The sequence below is a fragment of the Vulpes vulpes genome, chromosome 7 (assembly GCF_048418805.1).
Source record: "Vulpes vulpes isolate BD-2025 chromosome 7, VulVul3, whole genome shotgun sequence".
NCBI classification, from domain to species: Eukaryota; Metazoa; Chordata; class Mammalia; order Carnivora; family Canidae; genus Vulpes; species Vulpes vulpes.
Window position 1 is genome coordinate 104,522,974 of NC_132786.1, and position 22,072 is coordinate 104,545,045.

Sequence of the window (22,072 nt, forward strand, 5' to 3'; positions counted from 1 at the left end):
AAGGATGCCAAAGTTCTAATCTGTTTTAGTTTTTTGTTTGTTTTTTTGTGTTTTTTTGATGATTTTGGATAGATACTTATAAGAAATTGCCACCTAAGAAGGCATTGGTGCTCCCTTTATAGAAGCTGTTTTTGGCTATATTTTCATGATAACTATCTTTCAGGCCAAGTTACAATCTTACATTTAAAATTGGAGTAAACTAGGGACACCTGGGTGGCTCAGTGGTTGACCGTCTGCCTTTGGCTCAGGTCATGATCCCAGGGTCCTGGGATCAAGTCCCACATCAGGCTCTCCATAAGGAGCCTGCTTCTCGCCCTGCGTATGTCTCTGCTTCTCTCTGTGTCTCTCATGAATAAATAAAATATTTTTTAAAAAATAAAATAAAATAAAATTGGGGTAAACTAGATTATTGCATCTAAGGACCACAATGTACCACTGCAATGTTACTTCATAGTTATAAATTATTCATTGACTATATAACTAACTGTGCAGCACAACTGTACTCCCCTTTTGACACAGGGTGTTAGTTATCTAGGCTGTGTAACAAGGTACCCCAAGACTTAGTGTGGCTTGAAAGAACATTTATTACCTTAGAGTCCTTTCTGGGTCAGGTATCCATGTGCCACTTAATTTTGTCCTGTGGCTTCAGGGTCTTTTAGAGATACAATTGATGAGCCAGAGAGGGCTATAGTCATCTTAGACCTCAACTGGGGAAAAATCTGCTTCAAAGCTCACTCAAGTGGCTGTGGGAAGGCCTCAGATTCTCACTGTCTATTGGGTGAAGATGCTAGTGTCTTGCCACATGAGCTTCTACATAGGGCTAACTCACAACATAGCAGCCCTCTCCAAGAAGGAGAGAATAAGAGATGCAGAGAGGAGGTAAGTGCTATGGTCTGAATTTTTGTGTGCCCCCAAAATTCATGTGTTGAAATCCACCCCCCAAGATGATGTTATTAGGAGGTAGGACCTTTGGGAAGGGGTTAGGTCGTAAAGGTGGAACTATCATGAATGAGACTAGTGCCCTTAAAAAAACCACTGGGCAAGCTCCCTTGTCCCTTCCCCCGTGTAAGGATACAACAAGAAGTTAGCAGTGTGCAACTCGGAAGAAGTTTCTCAGCAAAGCCTGCCTGTGCTGGCAACCTTGATCTTGGATCAAGCCACCAGAACAATAGATTTCTGCTGTTTATGAGCCCCCAGTCCTCTGGTATTTTGTTAGAGCAGCCAAAAGAGACTAAACAAGCAAGCAAGAAGCCACTGAGTCTTTTTGTAACCTGACCTTGAGGATGACATCGTATCACTTTTGCCATGTTCTAGTTGCTAGAAGTAAATCACTAGGTTTGGTCCACACTCACAGGAATACCATTGAAGGCAGTGATTTGCAGACTAATCCTGGTGAAGGACCCACTTTCCTTTTTTCCCAATCTATTGTAAGTCATTTCTTAAAAACATACCAAATGCATAGAAAAGCAAACCCACTGATCATGTGTTGGATGTTGCACAATGTCAAACTGCTATAAAAATTTCTAAACACTCTCAGTTCTATTACTTACCTCATCTGGATCAGAAACAGTTTGTGGACTGGCACTAGTCTTGGACCATCCTTTGAGTAGCACTGATTTAGGGATTTTAGCAAATGCAGGTGACTTTTCAAGGCTTTTACAAGACAATTTGGCTTTTTACTTGGCTATTCTTTTCATTTGGCTATTCTTGGATGGAGGGATTTTAGAAATTTTTAAAAACCTAAGTAGAAGCCATTCCTCCTAATCACAGCACTTTCTGCAAACCTAAAATTGGGACCTCTTGTGATTAAAGTCAAGGGTGTGTGGGACTGATTTTGAGTTTCTTGTTTAAGATTTTACTGCAAGGTCCTTTATGTGCTCTCCTCTTTACCAGTCTGTAAGCTAGAATTAAGGCACTTTTGAACGAAGCAGTCTGACAAATATGATTTGTCCGAGCGCATTTTTAAGGATGAGGGGTCAACCCCCTTCCCGATTAAGGTTACAAAGGAAGTTTGAATGCCCTTACTGATGCTAGTCTATTATTCGGATTCCTCAAAAACACTTCTCAAGTCTAAATGCCTCAATTCAATTGAAAAAAATATATTTTGAGCACCAGTTCTGTGTGTAAGATTCTGGAAGATACGACCTTGAACAGCGCACCACCTCTGTTCTGGTTCACAGCACTTCCTTTAGAGTCACATACATTTCAATATTTTGGCATGTGAGTACATTTTTTCTCTTGTTTTTGAGTGTCAGACATCTCCATCTAGTCTCCCTAATGAAATCATAAACCCACTAAGCAAAGTATGCATTTCATATCCTTCAGTCTTCAGCACAGCATCAGGCGATTTAGTAGGTGCTCGGTAAAAATCTAACTTTATAGCAGCATGAACTGAACCCAGAACCTGAATCTCCTGTCCAGGGACTAAGCGCTGTGAACAAGGCTTCAGTCCCAAATATCACTAACCTGGTGAGCATCTCTCTTCTAGCCTCTTTGCCACCTCCTAACCCATCCTTCAGGGCTTAAAGCAGAAGCAACTTTAAGAAGTCTGCTTCTGCCCCCCTTGCTCTCAGTGGGAAAAATGAACTCTAGTGTGAACTTTTTACACTAGGCCCAGAAGAAGGAACCAGGTAGAGAAAGGGGGCTTTAAAAAAAGTTTTCTTGCTTTACTCCTTACACAACTGCTAACCCTCAGTTGGTCATCTTCTTTTCCCTTCCTCCCCCCCCCCCCCCCCAGGGAAGGGAGTGAGGGTTAGTAAAAGCTACATTTGCAAGGCCCAATACTGAGTACCATGTGGGCACAAAGGTGATCCAGACAGGTTTTTTGTCCTTGAGAATTTACAATAGGCAAATGAGACCAATCCTCAACTACAGTACAAAGTAGAATGTGCCAAGTGTTGCAATGTTGGCATATGGAGAAAGCACTGGAGAACAGATGGGGGAAGAGATTAATTCCAAATGGTGAAAATTTAGAGGATGTATCTCTGGGGTTAAGTCTTGGGGGATGGGTAACATAAATAATGGGTAACACTCAGGGAACACTTCCTATACCAAGAGCTGTGGTTGGTGGTTTAGATGCATCTCATTTGGGGTTCACAACAGGTCTGCAGGGGATGTGCTTTTATTAGTCCCACTTTACAGGGAGGAAACTGAGGCACAGAGTGAGTAATTTGTCCAAGGTCCAGGCTAGTAAGAGGTGGAGGGGAGGATTTGAACTCCTATAGACCCGGTGCTCTTAACCCTCGCTTAAGGAGCAAAGCAGACCCCAAGGGAAGGCCTAGCGGTGTGCAGGGCTTGCCCAGGGAACAGTGAGGGGTCGGTGGTGAGGCTGGAGCACAGGGCCTGGAGGGCTGGGGGGGGTGGGGAGGAACAGGGGTTTAGGTGGAATGCTGTTTCATCCCAACTGTGGGCTTTACATAGAGTAGTTCACCTTACTTCACCGCATCCCTATTGGGCAGGTACTACTACCCCCACTTGTACAGAGAAGTTAAGTCATGTACGCAAGGTCACCGCCAGCTGATTGTGCAGCTGGGACACGGAACCAGGTCGGACTCCTGGCCTGTGCCAGCCACTGTTCTCACGGGGGTGGTGGTCCTGTGCATGCTGCCCGGGCCTCCACTGCCCCTGGACTGCACATCCTGCGCCTGCCCACTCACCTCCACCCGACCCCCTACCCCGACCCCGCACGGCCACCGACAGCCGCCCAGCCCACCTCGGGCCCCAACCACCTCTGCTCCCAGAAAGCATTGCGTCCCCGCCCCCAGCCTCCGAGCCCGAGGGCCCCGCCCCCCGCAGGCCCCTCCCCCGGCGCGAGCCCGGGGCGGCCGTGGGCGTGTCCCCGGCGGCGGCGCCCGCGGCCCGGGGCGGGGCCTGCGGGGGGCGGGGCCTGGCCGCGGCGCTGGGCGGCGGGGCGGCCGCGCCGCTGACTCTCCGTGCAGGTGGCCGGTCTTCCGCCTCTCCTGACCCCCGGGCCCCGAGGCGGCGGCCGCAGGAGCGCCTTTGTGCCCGGCCCCGAGAGCCCGCGACGGCCGCCGCGCGCCCGGGCCCATTGTTTCGTCCTCCGTCTCTTCCGGGCAGGTGCCCGCGGCGCGCGGGGCCCGCACGTGCCGAAGCGGCGGCCGGAGCGCAGGGACCCGCGGGCGCCGGCAGGGGCGTCCCGGGCGCGCGGCGGGAGATGAAGCACCTGAAACCTTGGTGGTCGGACGGCGGTGGCCTCCTGCACCTCACCGTCCTGCTGAGCTTGGCGGGGCTCCGCCTGGACCTGGACCTGGACCTTTACCTGCTGCTCCCGCCGCCCACCCTGCTCTGGGACGAGCTGCTGCTGGCTGGCGGCCCGACGAGCTCCACCTACGCGCTCAGCCCCTTCGCGGCCCCGGGAGGGTGGGGGCGCGCGGACCAGCTGCACCCCAAAAGCCGCGAGCCGGAGCCCGAGGGCCGGCTGCTTCGGGAGGTTCGCGCGCTGGGGGTCCCCTTCATCCCCCGCACCCGCGTGGATGCGTGGCTGGTGCACAGCGTTGCGGCGGGGGACGCCGACGGGGCCCACGGGCTGCTCGGCGCCACGGCCAGCGCCGCCTCCGCGGGGGGAGCGGGCGCCGGCGTGGAAGACGGCAGCCAGGCTGCGCCGGGGGATGGGGACCCCCGCGCGGCTGCGAGCAGCCCCGTGGCCGCCGGGGAAGAGGAGAGGGCGCCGGCGGGACCGACGGCCCCGGTGCTGGACGCCGGCGGCCGCGCGAACCAGGTAACCGGAGAGCGGGGACGCGCGCGGGGCTGGGAGCTGGGAGCTGGGAGCCCCGGAGCTTGGGGCGCGCCCGGGGGCCGCTCCCGCCCGCCCTCCGCCCTCAGCCCCTGGGGGGCTCGGGTCTCGGGACCACTCTGGCCTCTCCTTTTTGTGAATCCCCACGAAAGCTGTTAGTTCGGCCGCTATGGCTTTAAGGTGTGTGACAAAGAAGTGGGTGAAGTCATCCGCTTGGTTCTAGAGGAACCGGAGTTCGGGGCTGCGGAAGGCAGAAGGGATGCAGGTGACTTCCTCGCCCGCGGTCTCCGTTCGGTGTCTCGCCTACACGGAGATGTCTTTTTCCTGGAGCCTTGTCCGAACCGGAGGACCCGGAAGAGGCCTCGGCCCCCGGGAGGACAGGCTTCCCCGAGGAACCCCTGCTCCCTGTCCAACGCGATGGCCCCTGCGCGCATCTTAACCCGGTTGCAGTTCGTTTTTGTTGCTTACCTGGATTAAAGAGCCGTGGTCAGTGTTCAGCCCCAGGCCGCTTGGCAGGCGGTCCCGCTGTGAGCTAACCATCCCCGGCGCCTAACGACCCCTCCTCCCTCCCGGAACATGTGTAACTTTTTTTTATGATTTTATTTACTTATTTGAGAGAGAGAGAGAGCGAGCGAGCACGAGCGGGGAGGAGGGGCAGAGGGAGAGGGAGAGGGAGAGGGACACCAGCAGACTCCCGGCAGAGCGCGCAGCCCCGACCTGACCCCAGGACCCCGAGATCACGACCTGAGCCGAAGTCAGTCGCTTAACTGACTGAGCCACCCAGGCGCCCCGTGTGTGACTTCTGAGCATTAAGAAAGCAGATACCCTGATGGTCACCTACTGGCTTAACAAGTGCTCTCTGGTTTATGGTTTCAGATCCTCTGGTTTAACATCCTTTTGAAACAAAGTGCACCAAAATCAACTGATGAAAGTATCTGTATGCTGCTTCTCTTGGCTTTTGGAGTCTCAGGACACTCTCTTTTTTTTTTTTAACCAATTTTCACATAACTGCCTTACCCAGAGTTCCTTCAAAGGGGCCTTCTTAAAGATCCCTTGTCCCATACCCTAGTGTCAACAGTCGGTATCGATCAACAGGTGTTCCTTGGATGTTGTTTCTGTGGAGTGCAATCTTATGCAAAATGGGAACTGGGGCTAGACTGGTTTGTTTGCTGCTCTTCAGAATTGCCCTGTTTGTGTAGGCAGTTGCCAGACGAGCTTCTCCACCCTCTCCCGGAGGGGTCATTGTGCCGAAGTGCTTGTGATTCACTGTTATGCAGATCTGATCCCTTCCTCTTCCTGAGGCCGGAAAGAATGGGGTGGGGGGTTACTGAGAGTCTTGGGTGGGCTTCTGTCCAAAAAAAAGTGGAAGTTTCTTCCCCTTCACTCATCCAATCTCGATCATCACCTGAATCCTCTATCTCCTAAGGAGGTGGCGCATGCTGCACTACAGCCTTTCCTGATTCTGTAACGTGTGTGTGTGTGTTTGTGAAACCCAATGCACCTTGCTGCAGCAGATGGCACCCTCCCCTCCCCTGCTGAATGCCACCCACTTGCAAAGCATACCAGGACCTGGAGGGAGGTGAAGCTGTTCGCTTTGGGAGGACTTCCCCTTCTCAGCATTACCTATTCAGACTGGCAAACCTGCTTTGGGGGAAGCTCTGGGGGCTAGCAACCAGCCACACCTCCACGGAAGGTGGAGCCCAGTTTTCCTGGGGTGGGGGGGAGGATAAAGTTCATTTGGGGCCAACCCCCCCTGGCATTGCCTTCCCCAGCTAGCTTGTATGGACCTGCTGGACTGTGGTAGGTGCCCTTGGTTATGTTCATTCTGGCAGTGATCAGCTGTGGAATACCTTACAGTTTTCACAGCCAGTTCACCTTCTTTGGTAATGTCTTTTAAAAACAAAACCAGAAAACCTAAGGAGCTTCTGCCTCGTTGCAAGTATGTAGTATTTGGTAATACACTTTATTATTTTATCTTATTTTTACATCAACTTGAGAGGTAGGCAGGTGGGGTATCCTTCTATCCAGTTTGTACTACAGGAAAATAGAGGCCCAGCGAGGTTAGGGGACTTGGCTAAAGCCACACCGTGGTGCCAGAAGTACAACCAGAACCCGAGCTTTCTGACACTCATGTTAGCACGTTAATTAAGCACCTGTGCTTACACCCGGGTTTTCTGAACAAGCATGTATCTAGGATGGGGTGATGCCCTCCACTCCTGACCTCAGCACCACTGCCCCCTGATTGACTGTTAAAAGCTGGTTGTATCGTCTGTAATGGTGAGGTTGCAATCTGAAACCATGACTGGGGGAGAATGGGTTGGGAAAGCAGCCCCGGGTTTTGCAGTCAGCAGACCTGGGATTAGGGCTGTCACTTACCAGTGTCAGGTGGGAGAGTGATTCTTATTGTAAGGTTTGTGCAAATTGGAAAAGCTTGTGTGGAGTGTCAGCCTGGAATGTAATTGCCAATCTTTTTTCTCCGCCTCCATTCTCAACCCACCCTCCTTAACCAGTCCCCTCTCAACTCTTCCCTTTTGTCTTGTTTATGAGCCTGACCTGGTTGTTTGCTTGTTTAAGGGGGTGTGGTGTGTTGCAGCTGAACTGCCTGGCTTTGAATCCCAGCTCCACCACTTGCAGCTCTGTGTGACCTTGGGCCAATTTCTTCACCTGTTTGCTTCATTTTCCTCACCTCACAATGAGAATGATAAAGGTGCCTACCACAGATGGTTGTGAGAATTCATTCATTTTTTGCAAGAGGCTTAGACTCGTGCCTGTCACATTTTAAGCACTTATTAAAAGTTAGCTACTCTTAACTTTGAAAAGGAGTGCTGGGGATCCCTGGGTGGCGCAGCGGTTTGGCGCCTGCCTTTGGCCCAGGGCGCGATCCTGGAGACCCGGGATCGAGTCCCACGTCGGGCTCCCGGTGCATGGAGCCTGCTTCTCCCTCCGCCTGTGTCTCTGCCTCTCTCTCTCTCTCTGTGACTATCATAAATAAATAAAAAAATTAAAAAAAAAAAAAAAAAAAAGAAAAGGAGTGCTTTGTCCTACAGGACCATCGGAGGTTTGTTGTGTTTCTTTTTTTTTTTTTTTTTTTTTTAAATTTTTATTTATTTATGATAGTAACACAGAGAGAGAGAGAGAGAGAGAGAGGCAGAGACACAGGCAGAGGGAGAAGCAGGCTCCATGCACCAGGAGCCCGATGTGGGATTCGATCCCGGGTCTCCAGGATCATGCCCTGGGCCAAAGGCAGGCGCCAAACCGCTGCGCCACCCAGGGATCCCTGTTTCTTTTTTCAATAAATAATTCCGATGGCTTATGTATTTGAGTTGTGGGAGATTCTGGTTGTGTGGTATAATTTTCCATAACTTTTGTACATTTGCAAAAAATGTTCTGGGAGTGGGGGATTTTCCAGGTATCAAAAGAAAGTACTGCTTTGGTTTCACTTCTTAGTGGGGTAATCATTATTTGAAAACAGAATCCGGAATTCCCCAGGGCAGACCTGCTTCCCTTCAAAACCACTCACAACTGATGATGCACGTGTTCTCAAAGTAATGCACGGCTTAAACAGAGACTGGAACAGTTTTTACAAATATGAATATGTGAACGTATTTGAAGATGGATAACCGCCTGTAGCCAGCTCCCAGCACCCGTGTTTCAGAGAGCTCTCTCCACTTGGAAGCTAAGTGGCCTGTGGTCATCTTCGTAATGGTTTCAAGCCCCAGAATGGGGACCCTTTGCTGGGTGAGGGGTCCAGTAGGACCTGGAGGAGGATTAGACCAGGTTTCTTCGGATCACAGGAAGAATCTGAGACAATCAGTACTTGCTTTTAAGAGTAAAGGAAGAGAAAGAAGCTCCTTGATAAAGTAAAATTTGTCATTTCAGAAGCGAAGTTAATCCTGGTGCCTGGGCAGTTGGAGATAGGTGAATTTTCTTTTCTTTCTTTAAATATTTTATTTATTTATTAATGAGAGACAGAGAGAGAGGGGCACAGACACAGGCAGAAAGAGAAACCAGCTCCATGCAGGGAGGCCGACCTGGGACCCGATCCCGGGACTCCAGGATCACGACCTGGGCTGAAGGCAGCACTAACCCCCTGAGCCACCCGGGCTGCCCTGATAGGTGAAATTTCAAACGCTTGTTTTTAACTCACAACTGTGATACAGAGGTAGCCTTCGGCCTTCATACATGGTGGTATAACGAAGTGTCAGAGGAGGCTCTTTGCTTACTCAAGGACTTGGTAAAAATTCACCAGTGATACTATGGGGAAAGATGGCATATGTCACTGACTTAGTGTCCTAGGGCTGCAATAATAAAATACCGCCAACAGGGTGGCTTAAACAGCAGAAATTTGTTGTCTCCTAGTTCTAGAGGTGGAAAGTTGGACATCAAGGCTTGGTTCCTTCTGAGGCTGAGAGGCAGAACCTGTTCCAGGCCTCTCCTTACTTCTGGTAGTTTGCTGGCTATCTTTGGCAACCCTTGGTTGGTTGATTGGTTGGTTTTTCTCTTTTCTTTTCCTTTCTCTTCTCTTTCCTTTTTCTCTTTCTCATTTTATTTTGAGAATTTAGTTTTAACTAATCTCCATACCCAACATGGGGCTTAAGCTCACAACCCCACTGTCCAGAGGCAGCCGTTGGTTTCTGTCACCCCAGTGTCTGCGGTCATCTTCACAAGCATTCTCCCTGTGTGCTGGTCTGTGTCCACATTTCCCCTTTTATAAGGACACCAGTCACAGTGAATTAGCACCCCCCCCCCGCCCCCCGTCATCTTTAAAACAAAAAAAAATTTTTTTTTATTCATGAGAAACACAGAGAGAGGCAGAGACATAAGCAGAGGGAGAAGCAGGCTCCCTGAAAGAAGCCTGATGTGGAACTTGATCCCAGGATCACGCCCTGAGCCGAAGGCAGACACTCAACCACTGAGCCACCCAGGTCCTCCCCGTCCCCCTGTCATCTTAATTACACGTGCAGTGACCTAATTTCCAAATAAAATCACATTCTTAGGTACTGAGGGTTATAACTTCAGCATGGGTTTTGAGGGACACAAGTCAGTCTATTACACAGTCACCACGTCCCTTTTCCGGGCAGCTCTTGGGTTGTTGAGCTGGCTTAGCAAGTAGGCTACAGCAGTTTCTGGAAGCAGCTTGTCTATGTAGGATCATTTGCTGCAGGTTTTGGTGTATGTTCATGAGCAAACTTGGGGGTTTTTTGGTTTTGTTTTGTTTTTTTTTGCCGACTTCATGTGCAAGTAACCCCAAGGTACTCTGCTTCAAACTTTTTCCCAGTCAATCCTTCACCTCAAAAAGGGGGTTATAGAAATAACCCCTCTGCAGTGTCCTTTGTACCATTTGGCTGCTCTCCGTTTCCCCTGCTTCTCTGCTCAGAAAGCAGAGCACAGGGCCTGGGCCCCAACTCCAAGGCAGGCTGGGCCTAGTGGTCAGGTGTGCTTGGCATGGGGGTCACTCCAGCTGGGGAAGCTGCAGATCTCAGAAGCCACTGCCTGGTTGTATGATCACTTAACCTCTCACTGCCTTGGTTCCCTTATCTGTAAAGCAGGATGATAAGAGTACCCTAGGGAGTCCTTGTGATGTTTAAATAGATCACACAAGTTCAGGGCTGGTGCTCAGTAAGCCCTCAGTAATGTCAGTGACTGCTGTTAATTCAGCTGTGGCTCTAATGCTCCTGCCCCAATTTATTCCACTTCATTCTGTTGCCAGGCACAGCTTTCCAAAGCTCATGTTTGTCTCTTCACTTTCATTTGGGGAGCCTCCACCAGCTCATTACCTACCTACTGGTTCTTTTTTTTTTTTTTTTTAAAGATTCTCTTTTTTAGTTATTCATGACAGACACACATACAGAGAGAGAGAGGCAGAGACACAGGCAGAGGGAGAAGCAGGCTCCATGCAGGGAGCCTGATGTGGGGCTCCACCCTGAGACTCCAGGATCAGGCCCTGGGCCCAAGACTGGTGCCAAACCGCTGAGCCACCCAGGGATGGCCCCTACCTACCAGTTCTATATTTTGTCATTCAAGGCTCTGCATTTGGCTAGTGTGACCTAACTCCCCAACTGCCCTAGCTGAGTTCATCTCCCACAAACACTCTACCTGTGGCCTAGTTTCCACCTAAAACTCCCACCCACCTCCCACCCCACCCCCACCCTGCACAGTCCCATGCTTTCCTGTGCTTCTCTGTTACCTTTGCCCAGAATGCATCCTTTCATTCCTTCCAAGTCTTATTGTTAAGTTCTCAGACTCATCTCCACTATCGTCATTTCATCTACAGGCATTTCCTGTTCTTGTCTTTGAGCCCTGAGCACACTATGTAATATTTCATGTATGGGCCTTGGAATGCTCTACTTGTCTTGAGCATAGAAACTGGGACTTTACTTTCACCTACAAGGAGCACCAGAGACAGGGTCAAGAGCAGAGGCCAGTCCAGCTAGCCTCTCTGCTGAGCACTCCTCATCCATCCCCCGCATCGGCCTTGCAGAACTTCCAGGATACCGTGAGCGTGAATGTGGCGTGGTCATTCAAGGCTAGTCTCAACTAGTAAGTAGGTCAGATCTGAAATCCTGATGGGCCATCTGACCATTTAATGCCAGTTTGAGTGATGGGGGCCATGGAAAGCCGACTTTGAGCTTGGCATTATAATTAATCAGGTGGTGAAACTCAGGATGGCCTAAAGTTATAGAGCAAGTCAGTGTACCTTACCCAGAATAGAACAAGTCACTGTTCTTAAGCACTGAGTAAACCATACCTCCCACCAGCTGCTAAACTTCAAACTTGTGAAGGCAAACTTTTCCCGTTTGTGGCAGCCTTCGGATCTGAGTAAGTTATTCTCAAACTCTAGTTGAGGATCCGTGTGAATATTCAGGTATGCTTCTGAGCAGCCGAAGCTGGCCGCAGCTCCAGACCCACCCCTGGGTTGGTTCTGGTTGAGTTGCTGATGGTGGTTGGCAGAGTATGGACAGTGGCACAGAAGCGAGACCCGGCCTCTTGAGGTTCCAGAGAACTGGGTTCCCATCGGTGGCAGGGTGCTTCAGAGGATAGAACCAGGATAATAAGTGTACGGATGTAGATGGGCGTGTGTGTGTCTCCATCTGCTTCCGAAACTTCTTTCAATTGGCTGATGTGATCGTGGACGCTGGCAGGTCCAAACGTTGGGTAGCTGGAAACTCTGGGTGGATGCTGATGCCGCAGGCTTGAGGCAGAATTTCTTCTTCCTCGGTGAAACCTCAGTTTTGCTCTTAAGTCCTTCAGCTGGTTGCGCGAGGCTTACTCAGACAACCACAATCATCTGTTACTGAAAGTCACTTGGTTGACTGTAGCGGTTAACTACACGTACGGAGTACGTCCCCAGCGGCACCTCGGCTAGCGTTTCATTGCTTAACTGAGTACGGTAGCCTGGCCACTTGGACACGTGGAGCCAACCTTCCCCGCCCCAGCTCCATCTCTTCCTGGGCAACCTCTGTGAGCCTTGGTTTCCAGATGGTGCAAGGAGAACATCAACCTGTTTCTGGGAGAGTTCTGAGGACACTATAACCCCGTGTGCCAAGGGGTGGTACGGGTCCTGGCGTGTTACTAGACGTAAAACGGATGATTTGCTCTTACTGCCCCTGAACTGGGGGTCGAATGTCCAGGAAATTGCTGTCCTCTGGAGGACAGGATCAGACTGCTAGGTCATACTGGGACCTGCTTTGGTGGGAAAAGAGGAACCCTCTTTTATGAGGGGGAAATCGTGCCGGAAATGGTGGAGCAGAGTGGGGATGGTCCGTGCTGAGGTCAGACTGAGGAAAGAACAAGACGGGCCACTCAAAATATCTGAAGAGCTGTTATATGAGGGAGGCCTTGGGATTGTTGACGAGGCAAGCCCTGATCGTGAAGGCTCATCTAAAAGAAGGACTTTATTATTTTAAGGTAGACTCCATGCTCAGTGTGGGGCTTGGACTCAAAACCTTGAGATGAAGATTGCATGCTGTAAGGAGTGAGCCAGCCAGGCGCCCCTTTCTTTAACCTTTCTTAAGAGCGGAGTTTTGGGGTGCCTGGGTGGAACAGGTGGTTGGGTGTCCAACTCTTGGTTTTGGCTTGAGTTGTGATCTCAGGGTCATGGGATAGAGCCCCGTGTTGGGCTCTGCATTCTGTGGGGTCTGCTGAGATTCTCTCCCCCGCCCTTCTGTCCCTCCCGTTCATTCACTAGCACACTCTCTCTCTCAAATAAAGAAATAAATCTTAAAAAAAAAAAAAAAAAAGGAACTGAGTGATCCAGTGAGTGCATCAGTTACTAAGTTGCTTGTTAAAATGCAGATTCCGGGGCAGCAGTTTAGCGCTGCCTTCAGCCCAGGGTGTGATCCTGGAGACCGAGGATCGAGTCCCGGAGCCTGCTTCTCCCTCTGCTTGTGTCTGTGCCTCTCTTTTTCTCTCTCTCTCTCTGAATGAATGAATGAATGAACGAACAAATCAATCAATCAGTCTTTTAAAAAAATAAAATGCAGATTCCGGTGCCCACTCCAGATCAGCTGAACTAGAGCCTCTCAGGTGGGGCCTGGGAATCTGTAGTTTACCGGACCTCCAGATGATCTTTGAGCCAGCACAAGCTTGACCTCAGCCATAATGCTCATCTCCTATGGCCTCCTAATATTCTGCAACCCTTGCGTGGAAGGAGTGTCTGGCTGAAAGCCTGCCCTTTCATGAATTTAAGGCTCATAAGAGCTAAAGGACTGGGCAGCAGCGCCAGGGCTAGTGCTCTGGTTTACCAGGTGTTTTCTTTTTTCTTTTTAAAGATTTTATTTATTTATTCATGATAGACACAGAGAGAGAGGCAGAGACAGAGACAGAGGGAGAAGCAGGCTCCATGCTGGGAGCCCGGCATGGGATTCGATCCCGGGACCCCAGGATTGCGCCCTGGGCCAAAGGCAGGCGCCAAACCACTGAGCCACCCAGGGATCTCCTACCAGGTGTTTTCAAGTCAAAGCCACATTTCTCTAGTTCCTCGCTGGAGGATGGGGAACTAGCTTGCCAAAAAAGTAATAATGAATGTAGAACTACAGTTGATCCTTGAACAATGAGGTTAGGGGTGATGACTCCACACAAAGGTGAAAATCCATATAGAACTTTTTTTTTTTCTTTAGATTTTATTTTTTTTTTTCTTTAGATTTTATTTATTTGAGCGCACAAGCAGGGGGAGTGGCAGGGAAAGGGAGAAGTAGACTCTCTGCTGAACAGGGATCCCAATGAGGGGTTCCGTCCCAGGACCCTGGGACCGTGACCTGAGCTGAAGGCAGCCACTTAACCGACTGAGCCACCCAGAGGCCCCTCCAAGTAGAACTTTTGACTCACCTAAAACGTTACTATTAATAGCCTACTGATAACATGAAGAATTGGTGACATATATTCCGTATGCTATGTGCATTACATTCTGTGTCCTTACAGTAAAGGAAGCTAGAGAAAATACACTTACAGTACTGTAAAAAATGCACATATCAGGAGACTTGGCTCAGTTCACATTTGTGTTGTTCAAAGGTCAGCTATAGCTTGCACATAAATGCAGTTTAAAGCTCTTGCTTAAGTTCTAAAGCAGGCAAGATAGAAATATCAGAACAGGAGAGAAGTTTTTAGGCAGGTAAAAATGTTCTGTGTCAAGTGGAGATGTGAGTTACATAGGCACCTCCGTTTATCAAAATTGTACAGCTAAGGTTTATGCATTCCTGTCTGTGTAAATCCTGCCTAGAAACTGGTGGAATAGTTCTGCAGGGAGAGGTGGAGGTATTGATATAAGCATGTCAGGATGCTGATAGTTGCTGAAACTGGGTGATGGGTGTGCATGGAGGGTTTCCTAAAGTCTGTTTTCTGCTTATTTTATGTGTTCGAAATTTTCAAGAGTAAAGAAAACCGAAAAACATCATGCATTTTGAGGCTCACTTGGCCTGTCTTGCCTGCCGGGGTAATTCCAGCATAAAATAAATGAATCATAAATGAATTTCTACTGCCTGCCTCTCCACTCCCCGGCGCCTCAGCCTGCCTGGAGGGGCCACCTGCATGAGAAACAGCACTTTTTTACAATCGAGTCTGAGTTGGCACTCGTGCCCTTGTGTCCTAGGTATTGAGGCCCCTATTTAGAAGCACTGCCCATTTGACTTCTAGTGGGCAGTCACATCAAATGACTTTGTTTTAGCCATGTGGAGCCCTCCTGCCAATTGTTGAGCTGCCTCCCTGCCTCCTCCAGGGCCTTCAGAAATAGCTTGTATTATACATTATTATGGAAAATTCTCAAGCATATATTACAGATGGAGAGAATGGGGACTAGGGTGATGGGACCTCCTGGCCCTGTTGTTTATTTAGCTTTAACATTACAGTTCATGGCCAGTCTTATTTTGTCTGTAACAGCCTCCTCCCTACCTCTTTATTTTAAAACAAATCCCAGATATCATTTCTTGGAATTCTTGTGCCAGTTCTTCGCAGGGACTTAGCAAAGAGAAGAGAAAAGCCCAGCTTTGTCCTTGTCTTACTCTTCCCACTGGCTTCCCTGACTCAGAAAACCTACTGTAAATATTTATATATATATCCCTAAAATGTAAGGACTCTTCTAAATATAACCAGGGTATAACCATTAACACACCTAAAGAAAAAAAATCAACTATAATTCTTTAACATCACCAAATTTCCAGTCAGTACTCAAGGTCCCCCAAACAGTCCGTGAGTAGTTTTTCCGCAGTTGGTTTGTTGGCCTCCTGACCAGGCCAGGCCCACACCTGGCACAGCAGCCGGCCGTGTCCGCAGGGGACGGTGAGGTTCAGACAGACAGGACTTCTTGATGCTGACGGAGTCAGCCCTGCCCGGCAGCCCTTCCCCTGCTCTTCTGTTCTGCCTGAAGCCAGTGGGTGCAGCCATTGGTGGTGAGGCCGTTGGGCTTCTGGCAGGAGGCCGGGTGTGCCCTAGATGGCTCCCATGAAGGCACGTCATGAATGACTTCTTACCATGACTTCTTACGGAGCAGATGGGCATAGTGGGGCACCCAGAGGCCGCCAGGGGAAGGGCTGAAAGTGTTACAGGTGAGGGTGAGGACGGTGAGGCCCTCAGGGGGAGAAATGGCCTGGCCTCCTCCTTGTTCAGCCTCCACTGTCCTGCTTCGCTTCCCACCCCTGAGCCACCTGTTCTGACCCCCAGGTTTGTGTGTGTGTGTGTGGGGGGACGGCTTCTGCAGGCACATGGAGATCTGGAGGGACAGACAAGGTGGCTAAGAGCCAGCTCTGCCAGGCAGATGCCTGCGGCCGAACCCTGGTTCTGTCACTTAAAAGCTATGGGACTTAGGGCAAGTTGCTTAATGTCTCTGTGCCTCCGCTTCATCCTCTGGCACCGGAGGTAACAGCAGTACCTATCTCACAGGGTTGCTGAGCAACTTAAATGAGATCATGGATGTGGTGCCTGACCCACAGCGAGTGCTCAATAAATGTGAGCTATAATTATTATAAACTGCTATTAAAAACCACCCAGGCCAAATAGGACACAGTCTCTTTATCTGGCTCCTGGTTTCTCTCTAGACCTAATGACTCCAGCTTGCCTCCAGCCTAGAGACGGGCCTCAGAATTCTTTGGCCTTCACCCCTGTCCCTCTGATGTCATCCTTCTTGTAGGCACCACATTGTTCTTTGTCTTTGAAGGTTCATCCAACCCTAAAGGTCAAAGCAGGTCACAGTCATTCCTCCCCCAGAAGCATAATTGAAAGGCCCAGTTAAGCCAGCTGGGACTGTTCACAAAGACTTTTTTCAGGGTCAAGCTCTCCATCCCAGTATTCAGGTCCCCAATACATTATAAGGAGTTCGGGCTTGGAAATCATGTTGCCAGTTATCAGGAACTTCAGAGATTTAGCAAAAAGAGAAGAGCCCTGTGTCGCTCCCCTCTCCCCCTTCCCACTACCTCCACTGATTCAGAAAACTTGCATGCAAGGTTCTGCTCCTTAAAATTGGTGGCAGACATAAATAACAGCTGGAGGACAGGTGTCTAAGTTTCTAGCCCATCAGGAAATAAAAGATCCCAATAATTGTAATTTTATATAGAACAGGAGAAGTGTCATAGGAGAAAATCCAGAAGCCATGGTATTTTAGAGACAGGAGAACCAAATTTTAGAAAGGGGTGCAAAATGACATCCTGGACCTGTGCAGAGGAAGAGATGAGTCCCCTCAAGGGCAGAGAGGACTGTAGTGGGGGAGGACCCTTCTACAGGTGCCAGTTCAGTCCAAGTCACTGGATTCTTAGCTATGATTAAGCGCCCCAGCTCACTAGTTTACGATGGCTTCCTATGGCAAGCACAGAAACTTTTTTTTTAATTGAGTCCCAGCCCCACAAAAGTAAAAATCACCTACACACAAATAAAAAGTAACTTAATGATGGGTTTGACTTCCCTATTCTTAAGAGCATGGACCATAAATCTCCAGTATATACAACTGTACTTGTAAAACACATGTACTGTGTATCTCAGCTCCTTGTCACTCAGTTGAGAAAAACAGGAAGAGAAGAGAGTAAAGATAGTAATTACTGGTACCAGGGCCTGTATGGCTTTCTCTTGACATTCTGAGTGAGCTGCATGCAGTTAGTCTTTAATTGTAACTCTTCAGAATCAAAAAGCATTAGAAAGGAGTAGTAATTACTGTGACATCTTTAATGTGTGAAGTGCTTTTTTTCAACCAATTTCTTAAAATGTGAATTAAGAAAGTATCCTTTCACTTCACAGACAAGGAAACTGAGGCCCAAGGTAATATAGCTGATAGGAGTAGGATGGCCCATTTTCCTCAGCCATTTTTGGATCTGAGCCCTCCATAGGGCTTTTTTTTTTTTTTTTTTTTTAAGATTTCATTTATTTATTTTGAGACCATGCACGGTGAGTGGGGAGCAGAGGGAGAGAAAGAATCAGAGGCTGACTCCATGCAGAGCACAGAGCCCCCCCCCACCCAGGGCTCAAACCCATGAACCTGAGATTATGATCTGAGCCTAAACCAAGAATCAAGAATCAGATGCTTAACAGATTGAGGTATCCAGGTGCCCCTCCATTGGACTTTTGAGACACCTTGTAAGCTGTGCAAATTATACGACATGTGCAATAGCCTTTTTTTTTTTTTTTTTACACTTTCTCAATATTACAATATTGAGTCCTCTACCCCAAACTGCCTTGAGATGTGGTCTCTCCTTTCTTCCACCAAGATAAAATTGCTAACTGTGATGTCACAAATTGGGTTCCCTGGGAGGGGGATTCTTGAGATCAAGTTAGATCTGCAGGATGATCATAAGGGTGTGACCGTGGACACTACAACTAGGGAAGGGAGGACAGAAATAGAAGTCAAACTTGATGCAGGCTAATGAAACCAGGAGCTTTGGGGCTAGCATGGTTCATCACAGTTGTCCCACATTGGGCCAAGATGGCCAGGCCTTTGTACTCTCCCTGCTCAGTCCGGGACTCTGGGTGCCCAGGGAAGGGTGTGACCTCAGGGGAAGTAGCTGTCAGCCCTTGAGGTGTCCTTAAAGGCTCAGCTGGAGGCCCTGTCTCCACTGGTCCTTCCTTGGGGGGATTCTGGGTTACACAGCTTTATGTGCAGCACACTAACCCGGGGAAAATTCTTATTTGTCACTTCTCATAACACATTTCTTTTAGCTTTATAACACACTTTGCAGTAAATGATAGTTGAATGAATGAGTGAAGGACCAGCTAAGAAAATACTGAATAGGGGCTCCTGGGTGGCTCAGTTGGTTAAGCATCTGCTTCCAGCTCAGGTCATGATCTCAGGGTCGTGGGATTGAGCCCCACATTGGGCTCCCTGCTCAGTTGTGAGTCTGCTGCTCCCTCTCCCTCTGCCTGCCACGTCCCCTGCTTGTGCTCGCTCTGAAAAATTAATTTTAAAAAATCCTTCCACAAAAATAGCAGTATGTGTCTTTAAGAGAAAATACTAAATGCCTAAACCTGTGCATATTAAACCATCTCTCTTCCCCAGTTCTCTGGAGTTCCACCTGCCATTGAGATTCTTGGTGGTTAGCAGTCTCCTGTCCCCTGCAGCCTCCTAGACAGGGCAGCCTTTTGGGATGGTCTTAGTTTGAGCCTCTTGTCCAGCTTCATTGTTACTAGCGTCCTCTTACCCTTTCAAAAATGGACTGCTTTGGGGGATAAATTCTGTAGCCACTTTCTTAGACCCTCGGAGAGTCAGAACTGGCAAGGGCCCTCTCAGGAGACTAGGTAGGTACTCAACAGTGAAACGAAGTGCTCCAGGTTTCACCACCTGCCTCTCCCGCCTCCCTCTCTGTGGCCAGAGAGGAAGAAGAAATACCTGCAGGCAGCACAGCTCAAATCCCTGCTCCTACTGTGACTTTCCTCCCTTGACTCCTGCAGCCAGCTTCTCATGCCTCCCTCCTTAACGATAGTCAGCAATCCTCCTCCGTGTAGACTCTGTCCCCGACTTGAATCTAGAGCCCGGCCTCTGCTGTCTTCGTGTCATCAATTGCTTCATGGGTACATTGAGAGCTCTAAGATATTGCCGCCTGGTGAGCTGCATTTTTAACCTTTTCATCAGCAAAATACTAAGAGACAGATCCAGAATAGGAGGGGTGTGAGGAAGTGGGTATGTCCAAATGCTACTGATGACCATGTAAATTAGAACGGCCTTTTTGGAGGGCTTTTTGGCATACCCCATGAAAGCAGTTGAAAACATCGTCAGCATAATTTTTTTAAGAAGTTAAAAAATGTATACTGGTGCAGGAAAATTCAAGAGGAAATCTTCAGGCTTTCCAGTAGGGAATTCTGTAACATAAAGCTTCCCAATTCTTTTTTCTTTTTTCTTTTTTCTTTTTTTTTTTTTTTTCAAAACCAGCACAGTAATGATACCAAGACCTTAAAAAAAATGTATCACAAAAATCTAAGAATCACTTTTATGCATATTCTTGCAGAACATTAAATAAAATATTAGCAAGGCATACAAAAAATGTAGATGCAAAAAACTTTTTAAATGTTTATGTTATCCAGGGGGGTCCCTGGGTGGCTCAGCGGCTCAGCGGGTTAGCGTCTGCCTTCTGCCCAGGGCAAGATCCTGGAGACCCGGGATGGAGTCCTGCATCGGGCTCCCTGCATGGAGCCTGCTTCTCCCTCTACCTGTGTCTCTGCCCGCCCCCCTCTCTCTATGTCTCATGAATAAATAAAATCTTTAAAAATAAATGTTTATGTTCTCCATTGTTGAATGACAGATTGTCCCAAATTTAATGGCTTAATACAAGTATTTATTATCAAATTCTGTAGCAGCTTGGCTCGATGGTTCTCATTCAGGGTCTCCTAGGTTGTGATCAGGGTGTCGGTTGGGTTGTGTTTATTCACTTCCAAGATGGATCAGTCATGCCTGTTAGCGAGAAGCCTCAGCTCTTCGTGGAGTAGGCCTCTCCGGAGAGCTCGATCTTTCCAACACCAGTGATGACTTCCACTAGAAAAAGTGATGGGGGCAGGGAGAAACCAGTGTCATAACCATCACATCCACCTTGCTTGTTAGAAGTGGTTCACTAGGTCCAGCTCAAGGGAAGGGGAATTGAGCTTTACCTTTTGAAGAAAACTGTGTCAAATAATTTGTGGATATATTTTAAAATTCTTTTTAAAAATACCTTTCAAAAATAAGGATAGGTTTTCCCACCACTGAATTCTCAAAGCTTCCATCCATTTCCTACTCCTTGTCCTGAAATAAAGGCTTTAACTAACTTGTTTCTGAATTAGCCCTGCCACGTGTACTTTGGAATCCATCCTCTATCACCTTCTGGAGGACCTTGCTTTATTGTTACCCTTTCTCCTAAATCATTCTCCTACAAATGTACTCTAGTTTCTCTCCTCTTCAAACAAAACACTACTCTGATCCATATCTCTATTCACTTCATAGCCACCATTCCTGAAAAGTCCTCTTTTCTGCTGTTTCCAAAGTCTGCTGTTTCCAATTTGTCAGCTCCCATTTTTACTCTTCTACACAGTACCACTGGCTTCTACCCTAAATTGATTTTTTTGAAGGTTACCAACAACTTTCTTATTGCCAAACCCAGTGAAGACTTTTCTTTCCTTACCTTGTGCAACCTCCAAGCAGCATTCAGCATCATCAGCCACTCCATCCTTCTTGAAACACTTGCAGATGCTGAGACACTGCTGTCCTCTGGCTTCCCCCTGAACCTCACTTCCTGTCCTCAGGCTCTTGGCTGGCTCCTCTGCTTGACCTCAGAATGCTGTGGCTCCTTGGGACCCACTGCCGAGCCCTTTCCATGTACTCTCGCTGGAATTTCATTTTTTCCTGTGGGGTTTTGTTGCTACTGCTGTTGTTGATGTGTTCCCTGGAAGTTCAAACATTCACTCTAAATTCCAGTTTCTCATCTCACAGTGTAATGGACATTTCTACTTGACTTTTGATATCTCAAATCTAATATATCCAAAATGGAAGAACTGTGTTTCCCCTCTTCTCTCTAGAACTGTCCACCAAATTTTTAAGCCAGAAATCTAGAAATCATCCTTAATTCTCTTTATCTTCCATTTCCTTCCCTTTTTTTTTTTTAAGATTTTATTTATTTATTTATTCATGAGAGGCACACAGAGAGAGAGGCAGAGACACACACAGGCAGAGGGAGAAGCAGGCTTCATGCAGGGAGCCGGAGTGGGACCCAATCCTGGGTCTCCAGGATCACGCCCTTGGCGGAAGGCGGCACTAAACTGCTGAGCCACCGGGGCTGCCCCTCCCATTTCCTTCTCCTGTGTATTCTTGTCTGTCAGCAACTCCTGTGTATTCTTTTTTCCATAGTCCATAAATTGTTCCACTTTCTGTTACCTACTACCTTCTTCCGATTCTCCCCCACTCTCCCTTAAATTACTGCAGTAGCCTTCTTACTGGACTCCCCACTTCTACTCTTGCATTTCTGCAGACAGGATGGGAGAAGGGGAGTAAAAATGATCCTGTGCTGTTAATAATCAATAAGAAAAAAGACTACTACTCCAATACAAAAATGGGCAGAAGCCACAAACAGTTCACAGAAAAGGAAATACAAATGCTTTAAAGCTTGTGAAAAATGTTCAACCTCAGTAAGAGAAAGTAAAATTACAGTGAGATACCAATTTTCGAATTGGCACCAAATTGGCACTTTTATCCACTGTGGGTAGGAATTTAAATTACCACAAACATTTTTGAAAGGCTACTGGATAGAATCCATTAAATAAAAAATGCACATATTTATTGACCCAGCATAAATTCTAGAAATTTATTCTGTTTGCACATGCATACAAAGAAGTAAGGATGAGGACGTTTTAATATTGTTAGAAGGAAATATTGGAAACAAGTAT

The 22,072-nt window shown here is 48.2% G+C and overlaps 1 protein-coding gene and 1 long non-coding RNA gene across 3 annotated transcripts in view; one reads left to right on the top strand and one right to left on the bottom strand.

The window, feature by feature from the left end:
• The first annotated feature begins 3,899 nt into the window (after positions 1-3,899).
• Positions 3,900-22,072, top strand: part of NFE2L3 (NFE2 like bZIP transcription factor 3) — a 29,552-nt gene continuing 11,379 nt past the window's right edge. The window contains exon 1 of one of the 2 annotated variants that reach the window (XM_025993110.2): positions 3,900-4,738. In XM_025993110.2, coding sequence (XP_025848895.2) covers positions 4,175-4,738 — 564 coding nt within the window. In that variant the 5' untranslated portion in view covers positions 3,900-4,174. The remainder of the gene's footprint in view (positions 4,739-22,072) is intronic. The other variant, XM_072764578.1, reaches the window with a different exon arrangement.
• LOC140599737 (uncharacterized) lies at positions 19,979-21,075 on the bottom strand. The gene is made up of 2 exons (XR_012002726.1): positions 20,815-21,075; positions 19,979-20,192 (listed from the first exon to the last, which is right to left on the bottom strand). It is a non-coding gene; the product is annotated as an uncharacterized lncRNA (long non-coding RNA).